General features: G+C 31.2%; 2 protein-coding genes across 2 annotated transcripts; one reads left to right on the plus strand and one right to left on the minus strand.

Annotated features, from left to right (window-relative positions):
- Positions 1-274: 274 nt before the first annotated feature.
- On the minus strand, positions 275-14,997 carry LOC132726739 (CD151 antigen-like). The gene is made up of 7 exons (XM_060712096.1): positions 14,961-14,997; positions 11,071-11,214; positions 10,001-10,192; positions 9,225-9,299; positions 8,593-8,691; positions 7,306-7,461; positions 275-6,227 (listed from the first exon to the last, which is right to left on the minus strand). Exons 2-7 carry the CDS (start codon positions 11,191-11,193, stop codon positions 6,078-6,080), a joined length of 795 nt encoding a protein of 264 aa, XP_060568079.1. The 5' UTR covers positions 11,194-11,214; positions 14,961-14,997; the 3' UTR covers positions 275-6,077.
- A 1,053-nt stretch (positions 14,998-16,050) lies between these two features.
- Positions 16,051-24,461, plus strand: LOC132726736 (guanine nucleotide exchange factor DBS-like). The gene is made up of 9 exons (XM_060712094.1): positions 16,051-16,102; positions 16,544-16,752; positions 18,265-18,507; positions 20,532-20,683; positions 21,265-21,511; positions 22,064-22,186; positions 22,856-23,047; positions 23,565-23,926; positions 24,308-24,461. The coding sequence occupies exons 1-9, from the start codon at positions 16,051-16,053 to the stop codon at positions 24,438-24,440; spliced, it is 1,713 nt and encodes a 570-aa protein (XP_060568077.1). The 3' UTR covers positions 24,441-24,461.
- The last annotated feature ends 689 nt before the right edge of the window (positions 24,462-25,150 follow it).

The raw sequence follows: 25,150 nt of genomic DNA on the forward strand, positions 1-25,150 counted from the left end.
AGAATAACTTCATGTTCAAGATCAGCATGTGTAGCTGAGTAACTATGTCTATTTTCAGCTCCTATGACTTACTTGTGCATCAAACTGGTATCTTTTGTATAACACTTTCAGAGGCCAGAGTAGGATCATTATTGTGAAGTTTGGTCAAAATCTACCAAATGTATAAGTAATGACTCAGGACCTCACAAAGACATGTTTGACTATTTGTGCTCAGGTCAGATCATGTGCTTAGTACATTATACATACATTTCACATAAACAAAACTGAAATCATGTTATTCTTATAAATTTATTAAACAAAAAAAATGATACAAATTTAATACAAGTTATACAAAATAACATGCATATATCTCGATATTAACTGCTAAATAAATAAAATCCTTGCTAGCCATGTTGTGATCAGTCGTCCTCATTTACATTTCAATTAATGATCCAATTTGTAATTTCAGGTAATGTTGGAAACGATAACAACATTTCCCAAAGAAAAAAATGTATTTAAAACTTGACATTTTTTGCTACTTCTGTACATATTTATGCATATTTTATCTTAAAGGCACAGATGTTTGAGAAATACATTAGACTTTCGGGAATTTGAAGTCTTAAATTAAACATTGATAGAAGTAAACATTGAGGACATATATTCACAGAGTATTCAATTAAGATTTAGAAATAACTATATCTACATCATATCATCTTTCCTTGAATGTAAACAAATTTAAATTTAATCTAAGAACATAAAACAAAAGAAATTACACTTAATATTTCATAGAAAATGTATTTTATCTAATTTCCACTGAAAAGCTAGCATTCAGAGGTGGACTCCTTAAAAAATTTACCAGTTTTTTTTCCTATAATCTAATATTTATTTTTGTATTGTTTACTCAAATGTATTCTTTAGTGTGCACTAATAGTTATAGGAAGCAAAATTAAATGTCATAAAAAAAAACATTTTTGCTCAAATACAAACATATGCATTTTCTTTTAATAAAAGCTTCTGAAAACAAACTTTAAAAGCTTCTGAAAACAAACTTGAGATTCTATTAATACTGACAAAGAACACCGTCCACCAGCTTACAATACTTGTACACAGTTGCTCTTTCGTCAGTATCTGACTGGTTGTGGAAGGCTGACTTTTCAGTGTAAAAGTCAAATGTTCACTGTGGATGACAAACATATGGCATCTTTTCTAAATGATTAAGTGTTAAGAAACCTAAGATTAACTAGTGGAGGGAGACCTGAGGTATACTCTCAATACCCAGAGACCTGGTTTCTATGTTGAACAAACTTTTATGCAATATTATGAATTGTCTAGCCCCAGTGACCTAGTCTATATCAACCTCAAACCCTTTTCAAGAGTAGACATCTATGCAATGCATCTAAATATCTTAGACAATGGTCAAGAAATGAAAGTGCCATGAGAAACCTGGTAAGAAAATATAAAGTAATGATTTGGAAAACATTTGGGTATATAGTTATTCCTTGCAAGTTTGAAATCAGAGCACTAGCAATTTTGTTTAGTACATCTACTTGATACTTTTTTTCCTTTTATTTTGTATCTATCACATCATTTCACAACCGTTTATTAACAAAATTCTAAATAATATCAAATAAAACATTGTTCAAGAGGGCAAAAAATAATCCATGACACCTTTGAAAACAAATTACAAACTAATTTACACACAAAAAACTCCAACAAAATCCTAAAAGCTAACAGATGTAATGAATAAATCATATATCATTATCACATTTGATTTACATATTAACATCAGGTACATTTTGTATGAATCACGCTAAAGCAGGAGGCTGGAACTGTTTTAGCATATTGGAATGTTTGAAGCTATTTAAAGCTACATGCCTCCAGATGAGCCAAAATATTTCAAGATATGTCAAACTTAAGGAAAATGTTCTAACATTTTAAGAAAAGTATAAAGAATCAAGATTCAATAAATAATTTACATTACATAATTTACATGTGACTAATGACTGATTTTGCAGTATTGACCACCATATTGCTAATGCATGACTAATGCAGTAAAAGTTTTTTTGCATATATTGACCTCTTATTGATAATTTAAATGGATTGAGTGCTGTTTGCAATGTGAAAATGACTTTTCTGTTTTCACTTCACAATATTTTACTTCAAAAAAATAAAAAAATCATGAAATTAGCATGAATCTGAAGGCGTGCTGCTTTAAACTTTGATCAGGGTTATGCGATAATACAAAAACTAATGTCATACACTTATGGTAACATTATCAAATCTTATCTATGAGATGTAAGACTGACATAAACAAATGGGAATATGGCAAGAAAAGAGAAAATTATTCTTACATCTATTGTGATAAACCCGCAGCCATTTAAGCCCAATTAACAACATAATTTTCCTTTCCTTATTAAAAAAATAATTCAATAAGTGCAGTTCAATTTACAATAAACAATGCAATTCTGACGTGTTCAATTAACAATAAACAGAGTAACTATAAGTCTATGAGTCTGTAAATTTTTTAAGAACGCACTACACAAGGTTCTTAACAAAGACATACACTACATACATTAGTTTGTGCACAATAAATGAATCGACTGACATTTTTTCTCAGTTATGAATATTTGAAAAAAAAAATAATTAAAAATAATTAATTGAAATATTATACGTGTTAAACATATGGTAGACTGTTTAATCAGGAGTGAGTTATTATTATTCAACAGATTTGTTAGAAAGTAAGGAAGGATATATTCATAGTCTACAAAAATAACCCGAAGAATTGTATAAAATATACTAATACTCATTTGCATAGAGAAAAAAGTAGTTAACGGCAGATTTAAATATATACATTATATGTTATACAAACAAATTTATTATTGTATGATACACTATATACACAATATAAGGTTAATATTGCTTACTATAAAAAGCTTTGGCACTATCAAGTTTGTTAATTGGTTTTTAATAACAGTTATTTGCTTATTTTATTGGTTTATAAAATAAATATTAACTCTAAACATGAATAATTGACAAAATATTGGTTTTGAAAGCATATTTTATAATGATTTTTGAATTTTGACAGGTTAATTGAAATATAATCATATCATTCGTATGAATATCCATATTTGAAACTTATCAAAATTTTGTCAAACTGTATGAGATTACGGCTTAAAGCTTATAATAATAATGATGATAATAATATATTTATTAATTTACTGTGACATACATGTACACATATAAAAATAAACATAATTTCAACCAAAAAGAAAAAAGAAAGGTAAAAAATAATAATCAGTATAACACATATTAAATTACTGGCAATTATTTGTTGAACTATCAACCGAATACTTATATATTTGAATGTCTACAATTAATATATTATCATTATACATCTCATACTTTTTTCATTTTAACTTTCAATGCTAAAGTGGCAAATAATTTAATAAGCTTCAAGTCTTTTCAAGTTCGTTTTTTATATAAACAAGGATTATTACAAAGAGAAAAAGACTAGTTAAGGTTTAAACTCTAACTGGTCATTTTCCTAAAAAGTATTGCGTAAATCTACAGAACAAATAATGAACACAAAATTTCAACATAATCTCTCTCAATTGTCTGTTTTATAGTTCATATGTTACTAAGAAATAAGTACTGTTATCAAGGTAATTCTATAAAAATAGTTTCTGATTTCCATAAAAATAGTTTCTGAATTATTAAGAGTAAAAAACAACTCGTGACTTGCATATATAAGACTGTACGTTTTTTAATTATAGGTTAAAGTTTAATCCACTATATTTACTGACGGTTTTATTAAGCCACATCTTACAAATTTTTACCAAATGGAACATAAATTCTTTTTTTCAAATGAATCTTTCAAATTTTTCACTTTATTATAAACTTTCAAATGAAATATTGAGAAATATTGATGAAATAAAATGCGTATTTTCATTTTCTGTCTTTCACAGTAAAAATTCAGTTGTCACTGCAGTGAAACATATTTTTCAAATTTTCACAGGTGTCTTGCCGGACTTCTTTTTTCTAAATTCAGCAAATACACAAAAATCAAGTGGAAGTTTTTCAAATTGTAATGTCTAAAAAGTGAAAAATGTATATAACAAAAAGAAAATTCAAGTTTTTTTTATAAATACACGACTTACTTTCATCTTGTGATATGCAAATTATCATATTTCATTTGTGGCTACCTCCACTCATGAAATATTTATTTTCATACCGCTTAAATAGAAAAAACTTGAATATCCTCTATGTATTATAAATATGGCAACAAGACAGCACATCTTCACAGCTGGACCAGTCAATGTTGATTTAACTCCATACTATTGGTTGTTCAATTTCATATTATTATAAAGCCCATAACATTCTATTCTTGCTAATTTAAACCAGGAAATGCTCGCTCTGTAAGTTTTGTGTGGACTAAAAGAACAATATACAATATACCTTGAACGAAATAAGTACTTTGTCCATAATTGTATCAAATTCATGAAAAAAATCCTAAAACTTAGATAACTAAGTATTGTAGAATGTTGAACTTCAAAAGGTTTGCATAAACCTTATAACTATATGTATAATTATCATCAAAGTCAAACTAGAATACAGCTCAGAATTCAACCTTTTACAGATATTTGAAAAACAAATGTGCAATAATATTATCATAATCAAATATTTGTCAGCAAAAATCAATAATTTTGTCTTCAATGTAGACAAAGTAGTGGGGTAAAATTTGACGTTGGCATCAATCTAGAATTCAATCTTTCTCCGCAATTGTAACCAAAACAACACATCTTAACCTAGCTACAGCAATACAAAAAACATAAAATCTGGAAATAACAAAATCCATGAATAATTTTTGCTAACAACTTATCTAGCTACTATGCATTTTTTTGTCTGTTTATGTAAAAAGCAACAATTTAAGGTGACACATACATCATCCATTTTTTTGTCTGATTATGCAAAAATAAACAGTTTAGGGTGACACATACATCATTGTACAATTCTTAATACCAATTTAGTCATCTAAGATTTGTCAAATTTATCATGTCATAAGGTAGAGTGTTGACGAGATATCACTTGACTCTTGACCCTGTGTTTGACTTCGAAAAGATTGTTTGTTTGGGTTTTACAACACACCAACACAGTATAGGTCATATGGCAATGTTCAAGCTTTACTGGTGGAGGAAGACCTAAGGTGCCCTTCCGTGCATTATTTCCGGCACTAACAGGCACCTGAGTAGAACCACTGACGATCCATTAGCTGGCTCAATAGCTTCCTCACATGTCGGAATTTGAACACACAGCAGTGAGGGACAATTGGTTTTTAGCCAATGACCTTAACCACTCAGCCACGGACACGGACACCCCTTTAAAACAATAGCAGTATGACTAAAGTTCAATATCTAATAATGAATGAGTCACCTTAAACACAAATCTCAACAGTACATTTATAGTCCATATCCAGAATATTCTAATTCAGTCAAGGAAAATGATGTTTACTAATCTAAATCAATGTGCCACCACGTCTTTTAATACATGAATATTCTTTATCTGAAACTTGTCTACACAGTGATTAAAATCACATTAAATAATTCTATATTCATTAATATCATTATAATATATCTGAAAGTACATTAATTCATTGGCAAACAATTTATTGGCAATAATTTGGCAACTTATCTTGACACCTATATATTCTGCAGATTTTTTACCAAATCATATCTTTATCATTTAATTATGCTACAAAAGTAATTCATTACCTATAAATTTGTGTATCAGATAATCACCAACAGAAAAATATGTTAAATATCTGACTACACTGTGTTGACATAATGTACACAAAACATGCATATTACCTTCAGATTGAAATCTTCTGTAATGTCAGAATTTTTTTTCTTTGCATAAAAATAATAATAAAATATAGTTAAAAGCCATTTTTTGATGCTCTCATTTCCTAATACTTTATTTTGTTATTCCTAAAGGGAACATGAACTGTATTAATTGCTACTAAAAGCAGCTTTTATTAGTCATCAGTTATTGAAAGCAGATCTAGGTCTGAACTGTACTCTAAGCTTGACTCTGTCTCGTTGTCAGTAACGATACTTGGCTTCTTTGATCTTTCGGATGAGACAACAAGAGAAGATGATACCAAATACTTGTATAAAACAAAATCCGAGAGCAATTCCACCAATAAGAATGAGAGATTCCTTCGTAACCTGTTCTAACCTTCTACTGCAACCCTGAAATATACAATATTGTTTATACATCAATATAGCACTGATGGACTCAATACAGGATTGGAGCAGTACCTCTAGACGCTTGCAGAAATCATGATCACAAAATAGACAAATATCTTTTTTTTTAGCCGATTTTTACATTTTTCATTCATTATCATACATAAATCAGTGTGAAAAGATGAATTAGACCTTTTAAAGTTCATTCCGTTGGGTAAAAAGGCAAGGTTTTAGCATATTATCATTCAAGCGCCTTGTCCGGTATATACCGGAATACAGTATTTAGTGTGGTGCTCCAATCCTTTTTTTAGTCTCACTCAGCGCTGATTTGTTAATATATATAAATGATATCATCAAAACTATCAGAATTCTGATAAGGGAAGAAGCCAAATATATTAAACATACATATAGGCACTCTCTGATTTTAATGAGTCTCTTTAGAGAGATAATATAAAGTACATATAACATGATCTCTCTAACACCCATGGCATAGACCGAAGCATTATTCAATCATAAACACAACATCATTCTCGCACCCCTGACAACAAACACAATATTTTTCTTGCAACCCTAGCATAGATTGAGGGGTTATTCAATCATAAACATAACATCTGTCTCGCACCAGTAAAAGTCAATGATCCCAAAGGACCAGAAAAATATAACAAAACTGGGATAAAGCAATAACTAGCTTTTCACAGCTGCTGTTGTGAGAATGAAAATTACAGAAACTTAGTAAACCTTGAGAAATCTAATTCTAAACATTATTATTTTTGATATTGTGTAGACTAAACCACATAAACAATCATATGGAGAGAATCAACCCTTTATAGGCCCAATGATTTCCCTACCTGCATTCTTGTACACAATAGAAAGGGCATTATTAGAAACACTTACTAACCATTTCATAGCTAGATGATATAACTTACAAAAGAAAAGATTTAAACAATCATTGCTAAAGATATATCCTGACTAGATGGCTTCATTAATTCTTTATCTTTCCAGTATTCTTTAGACTTCTACTAAAACAAATACTAAATTCTGTAGTCTTCTTGTACTAAAACAATTACTAAACAAGATGACTTACCAAATAGTTTATATTGGATGGATGGTCCCTGATAGCACATAGTTGATCTTCAGACTTACAACAACTGTCAGGTGTCTTGTGCTGTTCATCTTTGTTTTCCTTCAACCATTTAGAATATTTCCAGTCTTCAAATGAATTTGATCCACAGCAGAAAAACTGGAGACAAAAAAAGAAAGGTTTTACAATACAAGAGGGAAGAAAATCCATTCTTAAAACTAGAATTAAACATATCAACAATTATTTTCATTCGTACTAAAACTGTTTTGAACAACTCCCTTTAAAAAGACATATTAAGATAAGTTTTATTTTCAAACAATATTAAAAGTAAAAATTTTAATAGTATGTACACTAACATATGATAAACACATAAATGTAAAATACAGAGCTCTGTGAGAATTATGTTGACCATGGACACCCCTATATACAGATCATATTACTCTATTGGCTTTATGTAAAAGACATAAAAATCACGGACACCCTTTTATTGCTGGAATCAAAAGTGATTAGCCTTTGCCAGGTCAGTCAGCTCTACACTGGTGGCAATTCAATTCTTGTTCATTGTATGTCAGTATTTAAATCCTTAAGTTTATATTTGAAACTTACAATCCAAAATTAATGCTGGGCTAAGCCCATTATACATTTTGAGAAGGTAAATTACGCCCTGAAAGCAAACCTTGTTACACCTCATCATCATGTAATTCTCTGTTTTATAATTCTATATAATCTAAAATCCTTTAGTAAAAAGCTAGAACTTTAAACCAGGGTTGTCCCACTTCAGAAAGAATGCAGCATAGGATGACATAACACAACAAGGCCATGAATCAATGATAAATACAACTTTTTACAGGGTTAAATTGAGGTTATACTGCTAAAATAAGTCTGAAGTTAATACAGTCATGCTACTACAATGCCTACCACTTTCAACATCATCACTGAGTTCTCAGAATTAAATACCTTCAATTTTCCAAAAGTCATGACATGTTTCTTTATAGTATAATTATTGCTAAATTCAGTGGAAGCTTGCAAAACTGACATTCCTACATCTAAAGCTGGTTATTTTGAGCAATTTGACTTTTATCTGTATAGTAAAAGAGCAAACTGTGAGAAATATCAAAAGAAAACAATTCCAAAGAAAACCAACCAAGTAAGTCTGTCACAAATTTAGCAGGATAAGAAATTGTGAAATGAAATTGGGTCTTATAACTTTATCTATACTGCTGGCAAAAATCTGCCATTCTTGTCACTAACAATCCAAGATTTACAATTTATATATTGTGAAAAATTTACCTCTTGCTGCATATCATCTATTGCTTTTGTAACTTTGACATCAAAGTTGTATTTCTCCATCATTGTTTCATTCAAATTTCTTGTTAACTCTTCACTTATCTATAAGAATTATCATATAATAAAAGGTTTTGTATCATGTATTATATATAAAAGATTTTATATCATATAATTTAAGGCTTTATAAAACAATTGTACCAAGCAAAATTAATAATTATTATAGCTTAGAAGTGGTGCAATTTTGCATTTATGAAAAATTACCAATCATATATTCTACAAACTAAATTACCAAAATATAAAATTATAATTGATTTATGTAAAGAATTTTTTATATTGCATTCTCATGAACATATTTACATGTACATAATAAGAAACCTGTTTTTACAAACAATAATACATACAATTATATGCAACATGGAATTTGTTGTTTTTTGTTTTTTATATATATTTATTTATTATCATATCTCACTTAACAAAATGAAAAAAAAAATATATTCTCACAAGTGTGAGATGAATAATCTAAACCTATAGAAAAAAATATTTCATGACCAAATACTTTAACATTGAATAATTAAGATAAGTTTCTGCTGACAAAACCAGAATAAAGTTGATAAAACAACAACAAATAAACTTACCACACCATTATACATGTATGCCAGTACTCCGGCTACTGCCTCAAGTAGAAATATAACCAATAGAAAAGATGCATACTGAAAAATAAAAGAATGTCATATAATACTTTTTAGTTAAAGAAAATTTAAAATTGTAGTGTGACTATCATAAAGATTGAGCAAATATTTCAGTAAGCATTAGGTTGCTTCCAGTCACATCCTTTATTGTATTAATTGTAAATGTCATGTATGTAAATATGTTCTTACAATGTATGTCACAAACAAAACATGTCTAAACCAAAGACTCGCTGCACACCAAATTTGAAGGATCCTACAGGCAAACTTTGGTGATCAACCAGCCATTGATTCAGTTGGAGATGTTTAAAAGGTTTATTTAATAATTTTCTGTTGGCCCATAATAAGGTCCAATTTGGTAAATCACAAGCAAACTGAAGTTTGAATATCACACTGTGACACAGATGTTACACCAAATTCGAAGTTAACCTGACCAGTAGTTTCAGAGAAGAAGACCTATGTTAATGCCAGACAAATGAGCCACGTCATGACAAAACCAACATAATGCATTTGGGACCAGCATGAATCCAGACCAGCCTGTGCATCCGTGCAGTCTGATCAGGATCCATGCTGTTTGCTATCAGTTTCTCTACTTGTAATAGGGTGTTGTAAGCAAACAGCATGGATCCTGATCAGACTGTGCGGATGTGTAGGCTGGTCTGGATCCATGCTGGTCGCAAACGTTTTGTCATGGCGCGGCTCAAATTAAAAAGTGATTCACTTACAGTAAAGAGGAGACATCTGTTCTCCTGGCAAGCTCCGAAACATCCTACACAGCCAATGACAATAATAAGGACACCTGTTGCCACAATAAGGTAGGTTGTCACAGGAAACATTGCTCCACCAAGCAGACTTACAAAAGAGTGTCTACTTAACAAAATGTACAGACCCACTGCTAAAAAGGCAGCGCCAGAAAACTGAAAACATGACAAATGTATATAAAGATAATAACATTTTTTTATTGACTTTTATGAACATTTACCTATAATTTTATTATTTCTATATATGTTTCAAGAAAATTTCCTAACATTCAGCCTCACAAAAGTTATCATCGGACATCTTTTTCTTGTTATTGTAAAGTAAGTAAAACTTCTTTAACATTGCACTTCTTTATAATTACACAACAATGCTTAACATGTTTGCATACATGTTTTAATAAAAAAAAATCATTTTTAGGTATTGTTGCAATTCAGAACACTTAGATAAACAGTAATTCTTTCAGTAAATCTTACCAAAACTCATAGAAATGCTTTGTAAATTTTTTTCTATCATGTTTACACAGGATGATGTACAAGTGCCTGCATATTCTCATGAATTTGTAATAATCAAAACAAAATCTAGACCACATTAAAAGAATAATAAAAATATAAATATTAAAGGTGCACATATAAAATATAAGGGGCTGAAAAATAGCTCAATCAGTATGTAAACCTAGTAGCATAATGTCAAATGAGCGTAAACGTTCTTGAATATCACAGTAAAATGTTTAGGGATGTCATTGAATGTTGCGATATTGATATATTGTTAAGAAGTCAATTCACATTTGATAATACTGATACAAGTTAAAATCCATTTCTATGTAATGTTCAAATAATCTATTTTGTCTGAAGAGAGAAGTTGTTTGATATTCTTTCACTGTTGTGTCATGGCTAGCTTGAAACCTGAATTTAAATTTAACTTATAAGAGCTCAGAAAGACCTAATAACAAGGAAATAGATACACTTGCTTTTTATTGTAAATGTAACATTATGATTAATAAAATACCAGACATTAGACAGAATAAAACGTTACTTACAAAGAAGACCAGATTAAACACATAGAGAACATTCCTAAGGAATGTCTTTCCACAATAATCAGGATTTTTCCTCCTATTCTTAGCTGGACTGCTTGGAGGTTGACTTCCATTGTGTTGCTGCATGGTTGTAACCTCTCTAAATCCCTGAAAGATATAATGTCTCTGTAAATGTTTCATCAGCTCACAGTAAGCTAAATTGTAACAAGGTTAAACCATTTTACTTGCTCTCTTTCTCATTTGTAGGGTCCATGCCCATTCCACAACCAATTTATTTATCAATTTTTTTTACAAAGATCCATATTCGTACTTTTTTTTACTGTAGCCAACAAGACGATTAATCTCCAAAAAGTAAACATACATGTACGAAGACAATTACTGTTTCTTGGTTAAAATCCTCGTTTAAAGTCAATATAGTACTCCCCGCGGTTACCGCGTCTTTTCCTATTCCGGTGTAAGCAGAAAATTAGTTTCTTTACCCACTGAACGCCACCAAATACTCTTTCCACCATGAAAGTGAAACTGGAAGTGTTCCTTTTTTAATTTGGATAGAAATTGTTAAAAATATTTTCATTTCAAATAAATTCTGTCATTGATAGAAAAATCCAAAGCTGCCCGCATGTGTTGAAAATACTTCTTTATTTTACCCCATATTTATCAGTTAAACTGATAATTTCATGTTCCGACAAGTAAAGGTCGTCTGCTGAAACTGTAGTGAGGTCATATTCTGTTGAAAGAAATTATACTAAAGCCAAAAAGGGCCATCAATTTACATACCACGGTACCATAGTGCTCTCCATTTAAGCTCCCATTCAAAACATGGCGGACTAAGCGTAGATGATTCTAATTTAAATCATTGAGTTATTCTATGAATGACATGTGTATTTTAAAGTCAAGATGCGACATTTAAACACAATTTGATAAAATAGTAAATTCAAGTTCTTTTTATTTATACAATTTGCTGGAAATAATAAGAACAGTGGTACCATAGGGGACCATCCTAACATATGCATTTTCAACTTCCATATAATTTTGAAAATGCAGTACGGCTAGCCAATGACAGAGTGTCCTTGCTAGTCATACGTGACTCAGGTACGACTAGAACTTTTGGCTAGCCATACGGCTAGCCACTTCTAACTTTCAAAGATTTTTCTTAAAATAACACTGAATAAGCGTTATAATTTTTTTCACAAATTAAAAATATCTTCCTATTTTTGATGTCAGAACTTCCTTCTTTGTTTATTGCAAATTCTGAAATCTCCCTCTTTTTGAAGTAGAATCTCCCACTTGATCATCAAAAAAAAGTTCACATGTATGCATTTTTACAGTGATTTTTTTTCGTGTATTTTACAGCCCAATAAAGGCTGTTTCCCCTAGCCAAAAATAGGTATATTTTCCCATAAAAATGCTTATATTTTCCCCGAAAATGCCCTGTGCACATTCTTTACCAGAACCATGACTTAAAAGCATCTGACTAATATCAGCTAGAAGATAAAGCTGTTCCTATAGATATCCTCTGCTATGTACCATGCATGTAAAAGTGAAATGAAATTGAAAATTTTATCAAATGTTGGGTAAATTACATACTCAGTTGTTGGTATTTGAATTCCCCTTACTGATTTATCGCGCTATATTTTCCCCTTCAGAAAGCCACAGGTTGTTATGAAAATTGCAAAAAAATCACTGTTTTAGGACACCTGCAGCCTTAGTAAAGCTAATTAATAAGGGGGCAGGGGACATATTCGAATGATGGCCCCGGTCAAATTTTTTAATAACTCAGACATGGTGTTTTGAAGGTACTGATAACTTCTGATATTTCTCTGTCATTGTAATTCTTTCTTGTTTGTGTGTAGGAAATGAGAAGTATTTTTGGGTTTTTACCCGAAACTAAGCATTTTGGTAGCTTTGTATGTATTTCTGACTCTCCGAATGGAGGTGAAAAAGTTAAAAATCAAGCTTTGACAGTTGGCGCCAAACAAGTAAGAAATTTCAGATAAATTTTGTGAAAAATCTAAACGTATGACAGACACTTTATTTGTCATTTCTGAAAATGCCATAGCTTGCACTGCGTGTTACAGATATTTTTAAAGGAATCGGGCGGATTCTTGAGTATGCTGCACTTCCATGAAGATTGCCCATATTGGTATATTTTAGGTGTGATTTTGGCTGGGTGGGGGTAAATATAAATTGCTGTCAGTCATTTTTTGAAGGAGCAATGCATGCAAACTATTATTTTCTTCAATGTATGTCATATATCATTGAATAATGCTGTGCAACTGGTTATCTGCATGTGAAACAGATTTTGAAATATTTGGAATTGTGTTTCTGGTCACACTGAAATACAAAATTTTTCATTTTTAGGTCCCCTGCCCCCTTAAGGAAATTTTCAAATTTATAAAATGTGTTGGAATTGACCCAAATGTGCCCATAAACATTCCTTCTACATTTGTTAGTCAAAATTTGAAGTGACTGGTAGGATTTATCAAGTTATGTAGAGTAAGTAGACTGTCAAGTCAAGGGAGGTAATAAAAATTTGGAATTTTGGCAAACACTGTACTTCACAGAATATGCACATTTATCCAGATTAAACAGTTTTATATTGTGCAAATTGACATAATAATGCATAATTGAGCACTTTCAATTGTTACAAATGTATATAATGTCATATAAGTCAACAGTGGTATCTTTACTGCACTTTTAGGTGTAAATGGGGTCTAGTTTGCTGTAAAATTCATTTTGGGACATTAAATGTGGCTGTAATATTGTTTTTCATGCTATTATCTCCTTCCAAAAGACTTTAAATACTTTGAAAATACTTTATGGTATTAAAATGAAGGTGGAATACAGAAAAGTAACCATCTCACAGGTTCCTGGCACTTGATATTAAGTAAATCATATAACAGGCATGGTCATTGTACTAGTTACTTCCCCTGAAATAGGGTCTTTTTTAAATCTTTGATTAAATACAAAGTAACCGCAGAACACACTTTTCGAAGTTAACGTTTAATGCGAAATAATCCATATTTTAAGAAAATAAAAGGAAACGCTTTAATGCAGATCACATAAAAAATCTTAAGGGGGCAGGGGACATATTCGAATGATGGCCCCGGTCAAATTTTTTAATAACTCAGACATGGTGTTTTGAAGGTACTGATAACTTCTGATATTTCTCTGTCATTGTAATTCTTTCTTGTTTGTGTGTAGGAAATGAGAAGTATTTTTGGGTTTTTACCCGAAACTAAGCATTTTGGTAGCTTTGTATGTATTTCTGACTCTCCGAATGGAGGTGAAAAAGTTAAAAATCAAGCTTTGACAGTTGGCGCCAAACAAGTAAGAAATTTCAGATAAATTTTGTGAAAAATCTAAACGTATGACAGACACTTTATTTGTCATTTCTGAAAATGCCATAGCTTGCACTGCGTGTTACAGATATTTTTAAAGGAATCGGGCGGATTCTTGAGTATGCTGCACTTCCATGAAGATTGCCCATATTGGTATATTTTAGGTGTGATTTTTGGCTGGGTGGGGGTAAATATAAATTGCTGTCAGTCATTTTTTGAAGGAGCAATGCATGCAAACTATTATTTTCTTCAATGTATGTCATATATCATTGAATAATGCTGTGCAACTGGTTATCTGCATGTGAAACAGATTTTGAAATATTTGGAATTGTGTTTCTGGTCACACTGAAATACAAAATTTTTCATTTTTAGGTCCCCTGCCCCCTAATAATTTGGTAAATAATGACGGTGTCAAGGAGTAAACTAATTAAATTATGATAACAGATTTCACAATTATTAAATTTGATTCTCAAATACATGTACAATAATAATCACTTATACATAGCACAATTTATATGTTTATAAAGCATATATATATGCACGAACACTTACAATAAAAACAATAAAAATTCACAGGTGTCAGGAAATTAAATAACAATATGGTATACTGGTACATGTGGAAGGTACGGTCAGGTCAAGTTTTTGACAAGTTGGTGTACGGTGAAGTACGTATAATTTCCGGTAAGAATAATCTATCTTCCTTAGACTGCTAAACTAGAATGCTTGTTGGTGGTGGTCTCCGCAGACTTAACTTTTGCTGTTGTTTTTTTTTTAACATTTTTTCCTCCAAAATCATCAGGAAAACTGTAATTCTACCACTCACCAGCTCTGCAGTATATTCACACCCCTCCAAAACAAATAAATGCACTAACATTAAAAAACTTCTAAAATGTAAATCACTTTAATTTTTATAATATTCTAGTGTGGAAAATACACTTTATTTATACTGTTTTGTGTACATTTTATATACATTATCAAGGTAGGTTTCTGACATAATCAAATGTACATGCTAAAAGGTTGGGCAATTTTTTTTTATTTTTTTTTTTTTTTTTGTGCAAAATTATCGTGGACGCTGCCCAAGAAATCATTTGAACCAGGGTTAGATATTCATTATTTTGTATTTTCAACCAATTTTAAAATCGAAATTGTCTGGCCACAGGAGCCGATCACATAACTAAATGATGGTCCGTGAATTACTAAGATCAATCTAACGAGATAGGATATTAAAAGTGAACATTTTCTTCTTGTCTGCCACAAGACTACAAATTGGGATAATGTGATTATATGTGTATAATGCAAGCACGTTTGTGATAAATATACAGTACAGTACAGAAAGTACTTATAAATCTTCAAATCACCGAAGCATTAAATTAATCCCCGTTTGATTTATGACCTTTTGAATTAAGGAAATTATGGAAAGGCTGATAAGAGAATTAAAATTTCGATTAATCCGGATTAAAAATGGGAAGTATGGTTATAAATTTTGAATGTTAATATATGTTGATTGCTAAATAAAAACGAAAGAAATTACGAATTAGATCTTAGAGTTACAATAATACTATGTGTCCCATTTATTGTATTGCCGTTAATAAAAAAGCGATAATTTTGTGATAATTTTTATGTGATATGGAGACAATCAGAAATGGATAAAGTTAATGAAATTGTATTGGAGTCGGCTGTTGTTATCCTTGGTGGTAATTGATTTATTAATATTTCTTCTTTCTTTTTCCTGATTTCTAATTTTAATTTAAGTTTCTTTATTTTTCATTTCATTTATTTTTTTATTTATTGTTTTTATTAATTTAATCATTCATTCAACGAAACATGCTTTTATCATAGATTCAACATTTTTTAAAACTTTTAATTTAATTACATGAGTGTGCCTACAGAAGTTTTACAAGAGATCATTTTATGAAATCAATATTTATTGTATTAGAATATATTAGAATATATTAGCGGTAGATGAAAAAATATTTTGCCGCCATTCATCAGATATCACACAGTAAACACCTTTGAAGTCCACTTTGAATTGATGTTGTCATTTTAAAATCGATGAAAAAGTAATGAACAAATAATACAAGTTGAATAAATCATAATGCGAGTTATAATTCAGACGTGAATTATTTTTTTTGAAGGCGGAGTTGATAAAGATGGAACGCCGATCGTTACATTTCCGGTTGACTCGGCAGACCTTCTAGATATATATTCGTGTAAAGATATTTTACGTCTGATGCAAGCTTTCGTTGATTTGTCTGGCGGACAAGTGACCGTTGTTGCTGACCTACAGGAAGGATGGACAGAGGCTATTACTGACAAATTAACATACCTACTGAATGAATTACAGGTATGTTTCTATTCTTATAGCTACATGCATGCGAAACAATTGTCATTTTAAGTCTTCATATGGCTAGTGTTATGTTTTACAGTTATGGTTACGCCGGCATTTAGGGGCCATCAGAAATATTTTATCTACCACGTGCGAACGCGATAGCTACTATGTGCGCACGCTATAGCTCCACACGCGTACGTGGTAACTACTACGTGCGCACGTAGTAACTATCGCGTGCGCTCATAGTAACTATAGTGTGTGCACGGATGACATATCCAGGTAATGTTTAGTTGACTTGTATCAAACTGTTACAGAACTAAATAATATATCAATATAATTTATTATAACATCTTTAATTTTCAAAATTAAATAAGCGTGGTCACTGGCAAATTACTTTAATTTTCGGGAATAACTTGATTTAAATTTCATGTTTACTAGGGCATTTATACAAGGGTATTTGCAAATGAGCAATATGCTGATATCATAAACTCTTACCGTGGATTAGGTCGTCGTCTGAATTCTTTGCTTTCCGTATATGTTGTAGTTATCTATATATAGAGAAAGTAACGAAAATGAGTAATTTCTATGAGCATAAATATAGGTTATAAAACATTTTACTGTACAATATGGGAATGTATTTGGACTCGTACACAGCTTGAAAAGTCATATTGGACGAGCCTTTTTATTATATATCTTTCTTTTAATTTGAAATATCATCATCATCGATCATCACACCCAACTAAAACACCACCAATATCATCATCCACACCACCACCATTATCAACAACAAAACCACTATCAACAACACCATCAATATAACAACCAAAACCACAACCACTACCATTAACATCAATAATATGATAAATATCACTGTGACCCCTGTCAAAATGTTATTAAAATAGGTAATAATTCATGAATGGTTTTGTTGTATACATACATATAAGTTTCAGGATTTGACTAGTACAATTTATTGAATACTTTTTAGACGTTACAGTAAATTTTATTAATATATCATTTACTTGAGTTCAAGAAAATTGCCTGAACAAATTATATATTGGAACAACTTACATTTTAATAAACATCATAATTATATAACAGTAAATAAGAAAAATATTACATTGACACCCCTTATCTCTATTATCACATTGACAATAGTATAACATTTACCGCGTCTGAACGCAAAAGACGTCATGTCAAAATATATGCACGGTCGTTTAGTGCGTCCAATATGAAAATAATATAATTTTTGGATCCAATACGGGAATATATTGGACGGTCACGAGGTACAAATGCAGATTGTCGATTGGTTAGGGTTATTACATACATAATAATGCCTTTTATAGTACCATATATAACTTTTTAGAATATATAAAACTAAAATCGAGATAAAGTTTATTGCAGAGTCACATATGTCATTTAATTGTAATGCCTGGATAGTTTTAGCAGAGTTCTATAAAAAGATATTCAAAAGACTTTCTTTTGCTATACCATGCAAATGGCCATGCAGTGTTCTTTATCATTAAACAGGATACAAGAAAACGTTGTATAAAGAAAGCATATTTCGTGAAACCGTTTGTGAAAACAACGAAAAGACTCCTAATCAGGAATAACTCAAATACAAGGGAGAATAGAAAGATCATACCTTTGTATGATACAGAATATCTTAACCATGTCAGAGATCTTTACGAATTTATAGACAAATCTCAGCTGTCCACGGACTATGGTGGGACGATGCAATACAACCACATAGCCTGGGTTGATTTTCAACGGGTTCGTACAAGATACTAATATTTATCAATTCTGCTCTATGAAAGTGTTCTTTTTTTTAGTTCCGATCAATTAAGTGTGAACTCCATTCTAGTTTATAGCACACTAATATTTAATTACGGTAAATTATTTAATATTTTATACAAAAACCGTAAGAAATCCTGTATGTGTGCATATATAAATATTTTATAATATATATGTGGGTCAATATACAAACCCTAAAATGCTGGAATTGACAATAAATATATACACTCAGAGGCACTTATAACCCAACACTGACATTTTTCTGTATAAATAGATTATTTGTGAACAGATTTTGATCAAATTTTGACTTTACAAAATTCAACATATCATACTTAGTACTTGGAATTATATTTACAATTCATTAATAAGAAAATAGATAAAATAGCAAAACAAATAGGCTACTTTAAAATGAAAAATCGCAAAATCACTGTAAAAATCGTAACAAAATGAACAGTCTCTGAATCCCATTAAATCTGTATGTTTACCAGTTCTTACAATTTGTATGTCCTCCCAATTGGCTATAACGAAGTAAACACCTCTGCATCATAGTTCTAAATGAAAAATAAGGGCTTGCTCTTGTTCCAGCAAATTGCGACGAGCTTTTGGCCGCTTTCTCACACACCTGTTCAATTCAGCCGACAAGTGTGATGTTTAGATCTATGACTTTGAATGCAGAAGTTGCTGGAACTCGAGGAAGCCCTTATTCCGGAATGGAGAAATATTCCCAAAGCCTTCACTACGTCATAACCATGAGAAAGGTGTTTACACTATGTTAAAGCCATGGGATGACACAGAAAGTATAAGAACTGGTTATTATACATAATCAGTTGGATTTAGAGACTTTTCATTGTGTTACGATATTTACAGTCATTTTGTGATTTTTTCATTTTGCAGTAACATATTTATTTTGTTATTTTCTCTATATTCTTGTTAATGAATTGAAAGTAAAATTATAGCAAATAAGTATGATATGTTGAGTTTTGTATGTTCAAAGACTGAACAAAATCTGTTCACAAATAACCAAGTTATACCGGAAAATGTAAGTGTCGGGTTATAAGTGCCTCTGAGTGTAGTTGAAGGACATGAAATGATATTCCATTTACTTCATTACATTGAATACACATGTTATGGGGCGTGAAAAGAAAATGTCACAAAATGATGACATCTATGATATTTATTCTAATAAAACAATATGTCCACCTAGTAGCTTCGTGATATGGATTAGATATAACGTTGAACATCTACGTGTATACGTCGACGCTGCCAGATTGTGATCAACAGTCATAGTAGAAATAGATATAAGAATAATTATCGATTTTATTATTACATATACATTACATTGTATTTTGCCGGCCCGCATAGCTCAATCAGTTAGAGCGCGAGACTTGTAATCTCGCCATTGTGGGTTCGATTCCGGGCCGGCCAACTAAAATTACTTTTAGTCTTTTGGATGAGACCTTAAATCGAGGTTCCGAGTATGATTGCTTAAACACTTGTTACGTTAAAGAACCAGGGGAAGCTTCTGGAATTGGAACATCTTTCTGTTTCTGTATCTTACACTATCCTCCAAAATCTAAAATGACTAATACTCTTCTGGAGGCCTCGCCCATATGGGCAACCGGTGGCGAGTATAAATAAACTCAAATGCAAACACATTGTAATTATTTTGCTACAATGACTTTTAACGGACCGTCACTTTAATTGGACACGTGTATTTAATTTGCATTTGATATGAAATCAAATAAATGGAACATCATATCATGTATCTGAATCGCATGTATTGAAATTTTCAGCATCACCGGACCAACACGTATATTCTAATATGCTCGATAATTAATGCAAAGTTATTGCAATGATCTTGAAAATGTTACTTCTATATGTCTTTTTGTGTAACTGTACACATTCATCACTTGCATCTTTCATATGCTTCAACCTAAGCAATAAGTGATAATGACATAAACAAATGAGAATTTAAACATAATACATTGTTTTACAAACTTTAGACATACATACCTATCATAACAGCTGGAAGAGAAGCTCTGGTTGCACTGGCTTATATTAGAAATGAAATTAATAGACTGAAATATCAACCACTGACAAAATCTTCTCAGATATCTCAAGGCAAGGAAGGTTACAAGTACCAAAATCTTATCAAGTAAGTAATGAAATTGATAATACATAAATTTTGGTTGCGTTCGGTGAACATTGTTCTCTTTTGTGGATGTTCAATCTCGTATTTTCTTCTAAAGTACACTATACACGTTGTTGGGTACGAATGTGGCCTTATTCCGTTTATATTCCTTTCATTGCATTTTCTTTGTCACTTTTTATCATTGTTTTGTTTATGTGATTTATATTCTTACTTGGTTCATGACTGTATTTCGGATCTTTAATTCAATTTTGTTAAATATACTTACCATTTACGGATAACAATTAATTCACTCATGTTAAAATATATTCCATGGCTATTTTGGGTCAAACATTAAAATATGATTACACTGAACAATACGCTAATCTTATGCTCTCTGTTCCTATTTAAAGCGTCCTTTCTTTTGAATAACATAAACGAGTTTGCAAGTTATGTTTATGTAAAAACGATTTGCTAGATCTCGGATGTGCTTGTAACTCTGAATGCTAACTAAAGTCGAGGTGATCCGATTAAGGAGAAAGCCTCAGGTTCAAAGTCCGCAACTATACATGTATTTTCACGGAATATTTTTTATTCATTTATAACAGCCAATACAAAGTTCGAGAAACTATCAAAAGTTGTGAAGACGCTATAGAGAGATTAGAGCACCCAGAATGCGACCCTAACCTGATGCAGACTCATGCAGCAGTACTACTTGATACAACAAACAAGTTGAAAGAAATTCATTTTAAAATAACGACGGAATTGGCGACAATGGACGCTGTCATGATGAGGTCGGACGCTGAACACGCCTTGATCGTGAAACTAGAAGAATGTGAAGACCATACAACTGAGGTACCGGTATACTAGCAGCACATACTTCATAGTTTTCAAAGATGTTCTATTACGGTGTATGAAGTTGATGGAAATAGAATTCTGTCCTCCTTGAAATAAACAATCATTTCATTAGTTTATACAAATTTATTTCTGTTCGATTGTGTTGGAAGCTAAATAAGCCTATTGAAACCCTTTTGAATTCGTTCCTGGAACCAACCATTACTAAGCAATGAATGTAAAGTTTCTTGCGAAAGGAAACAATTCAAAGGCTTGCCCCTAACAGGGTTTGAACCCACGCGGTCAGCAATCCTAATAGTCCGGCGCGTTAATCACTCGATCAACCATTGTGCATAATGAATGTTATACTCTGATTAAACCGGCGTGGACATATATTGCATCACTACTGTTAATTTAAATGATTGGGTCAAAATGAAATTATATTATTAAGTATTCATGTTGAATATTTAGGATTACTTTTCGTTTTTAGAGAAAAACTAAACTTAACATTTCCATCCTGGTGAAAATGAACGACATGTACGTAGTTTATGGTTTCATGAATATTATGTTCAGGTAGAAGAAACTATTGAGTTAATGTTACAACGTGTTCAAGGTTTACCGTGGGTTGGTACAAATGTTGAAGAAGCAAAGAGCTACAGAGATAAATTCGTAGAATCTGTTCTGACACCATCTAAGGTAAGTCATACTTCCAGTACATGTACAAATGTAATATCTTTTAGAGCGCTAAGGGCAATGATAATTTAAAAGATAAAGTTAGACTGTCAGTGCAAGACTGGGTATTGTTTATTGCAGGCCCCTGATAACTATTAGTTCAAAGGAGAACAAAGTTCACACAAAGAGGGCATTTAAATTTTCTTTTGTTTAGCGCCATGCTGCACATTATACGATTTATAAGAGACCTGACTACATGCAATAGTAATTATAATATAAAACTCGATCTAACTGATTTTTTAATCTAATTAAATGATTTGCTGACAAAGAAGAATCAAAATGTGAAAGGTTCAGTATTTGGTGAGAGGTTTCGAAAACTCTAGCGAATGCTTGGGGGTTTTTTTTAAATCTCGTCAGTTGTAACAGTAGTGAATGCTGTTTTTCTTAAATGAAAGGTACACAAAAATAAATATGTGAAAATGAATGAAAATTGACTCTACGACAAATAGAAATGACCTGCGTCTCAAAGAACACTTGAACAATTAATAAATGTGTTCTTATCACATATCAGCAGTTGTTTCTAAGGCAAGCTGCACTTAATTTTGAACTTACATTTTCCCGTACTCTTCGATCATCCTTGTATATGCTTTATATACATGTATATGCTTTAGTCTTCATTTTTATCTTTCCCAGGATATTGTTTCATGTGCATCATCTATTCTACAAGATCTCGAATGCGGGAAAAACACCACACAGACGACCTATGCAATGTCTATCAATATTGCAAAGAGACTAACAGAGGGTCTTCAACCATTTACAAAACATTTAAATGAAATAAATGAAGCATACATTCGGATTCATTTATTTCACGTCATTTCAGATAAGGTATAAGTACAAAAAAATGTATAAAGAAACGGTGATATACAGGTGACTTGTACAACCACAACATACAATATATTAGGGGGTTTACTATACATATGGGCCATGTCAGACCTCTTAAATTATTGACTTAAACATTTTCATGTTTACGTGTTAAATAATGGTTAAGATTGTGACAGAGGAAGATGTTATCTTCCATTAACAAATGAATGCCCACCATGAACATGCTCCACGACATTTTAATTTTGCAGTGTTTAGCGACATTTGATACTCCATTTTACCTACTTCTGTATTAATTATAGTCAATGTCGCTACACTGTTTTTATATAGACATAAAGAAAAGTATTGCTAATGTTTTATTAAAATTTTACATGGAATTGGAGTATGTTCACGGAAACGTTTTCGGCGAAATAAAAAATTGTCGACGATTTCGTTTTTAAGTTACTTCAAAAATAGCTGCTCCCTTATTGTTATTCATATTAACAATGGTGGATATTTCAATACTTTTTTAATATTTCAACAGATTGAGCGGTGGAAGCAAAAGGCAACACTCTTTTTGACAAAACTTACCCTACAGGAACAAAAGGACAGATCAAATAATTCAAGTACAAATGAGAATATAGAAGTACTCGATGAAAATGAAAACAAGTTGAAGAGAAGTAGTGACTTGCATTTAGATTTAGACAAACTGTTATTACCTGATAAAAATGATACACCAAATAAGTGTAATAGAATAGCCGCTCCCAAGAACTGGCAAATTTTACTAACAACGTTTTACAAAAAACATCCACCACCGGAGAAGAAACACGTGAGACTGCTGAATAAATTTGTACCAAAATATATCCAAGAGAGGCAAAAGCTGGAAGCTGAAGTTCTGGCTGAAAGGTAGCGTACGTTTAGGTTTTATTCATAGAAACGATTATGTAACTATATATACAAGTTTTCACACAAATGGATCTACACTAGAGCAATCAAAAGGTCTTTATATAATAGGTTTCATGACATTTTAGAAAGGAACACTGATGTTGTTAATATCATCAGTTAAGAATAAATTCTATGTGTCCACAGCATAATCTTATATATGTATACAAGCAGGTAAACCATTATTAAACATAGAATTTAGGAAGTAACAAAGTCTGACAATGAAAGCTCCTTGGAAATGAATTGTTAACTGAATTTGGACAGTTAAAATCGAAGATTTGTAATTATAGAGCAGAAATTTATATTGTTGAGATCACAAGGCACTATATATTTGTATCGTTTCAGAGTTTTGTTCATACTTCAGATGTTAAATAGGAATGAATTCAAACCGGAAGATATTCAACTGATACAAACTTGGTCTTATAAAAGCAAAACAAGTCATCTCGACAGTTCTAGATATATGGTGACACTTGTGTGATTTTAATGAATACATGATAACATTACAGTTGTTTTGTTGGTGTTTTTAATCATATTCTTTTTAAATGTATTTTATGCCAAATGATGGTTTAAAATAAATGTTCTAGAGATGCTTGTAACTTAAAATAAAAAAATGGCAAAATCCCTTACACACATTCAAAACAGTAAACACAATTTATACATAGTTCACTCAACAGACTGACATGCTGACCATTCCTTAACTTTGCCAAAAAGCAACAGATGAAAAATGGTTCAGGTAATTGGTCAGTGAATAACTTTTTGATGTTATAAAAAAGTAAACCAAAATTTAAAAAAAAAAGCTTTTAAGAAATAAAAGCATTTCTGAGACATAATGGACCTTTGATATATTTGATACTAGATTTATATAACAAGAGTATATGTACATGTAATGTATCACCGAAATTGTGTCTTTTAACATATAGATACATTGGTGAGTACTATGCGATATTTATTACATTACAAGGCTCTCTACCGTTGATACTCATATTTTAATTCCTTTAACTTCGCATTGGACTGTACCATTACAAATCTCGACAAATCCATAACCAAATAAATTCAGCAGAAATGTTGGCTCATGTTGTGTCAATTAAGTCGGTGCTTTAAAGCTGCACGCCTCCAGATGAGGCAAACTATTTCAAGAAAGTAAATATTGAGAAAAAAGTACTAAAATTTTTATGAAAGTTAAAAAAA

Source organism: Ruditapes philippinarum, unplaced genomic scaffold (assembly GCF_026571515.1).
Source record: "Ruditapes philippinarum isolate M1 unplaced genomic scaffold, ASM2657151v2 ctg886_1_1_1_1, whole genome shotgun sequence".
NCBI lineage: Eukaryota > Metazoa > Mollusca > Bivalvia > Venerida > Veneridae > Ruditapes > Ruditapes philippinarum.

Bases quoted from the DNA above. Each gene is read 5' to 3' on its own strand.
- LOC132726739 (XM_060712096.1), bottom strand. From the start codon at position 11,193: ATGCAGCAACACAATGGAAGTCAACCTCCAAGCAGTCCAGCTAAGAAT. The intron at 9,300-10,000 runs GTAAGTGAATCA...TTTATTTTTCAG, and splicing joins ACAGATGTCTCCTCTTTACT to TATGCATCTTTTCTATTGGT. The intron at 8,692-9,224 runs GTAAGTTTATTT...TAATTCTTATAG, and splicing joins CATACATGTATAATGGTGTG to ATAAGTGAAGAGTTAACAAG.
- LOC132726736 (XM_060712094.1), top strand. From the start codon at position 16,051: ATGGATAAAGTTAATGAAATTGTATTGGAGTCGGCTGTTGTTATCCTT. The intron at 16,103-16,543 runs GTAATTGATTTA...TTTTTTTTGAAG, and splicing joins GGCTGTTGTTATCCTTGGTG to GCGGAGTTGATAAAGATGGA. The intron at 18,508-20,531 runs GTTCGTACAAGA...TACAAACTTTAG, and splicing joins CCTGGGTTGATTTTCAACGG to ACATACATACCTATCATAAC.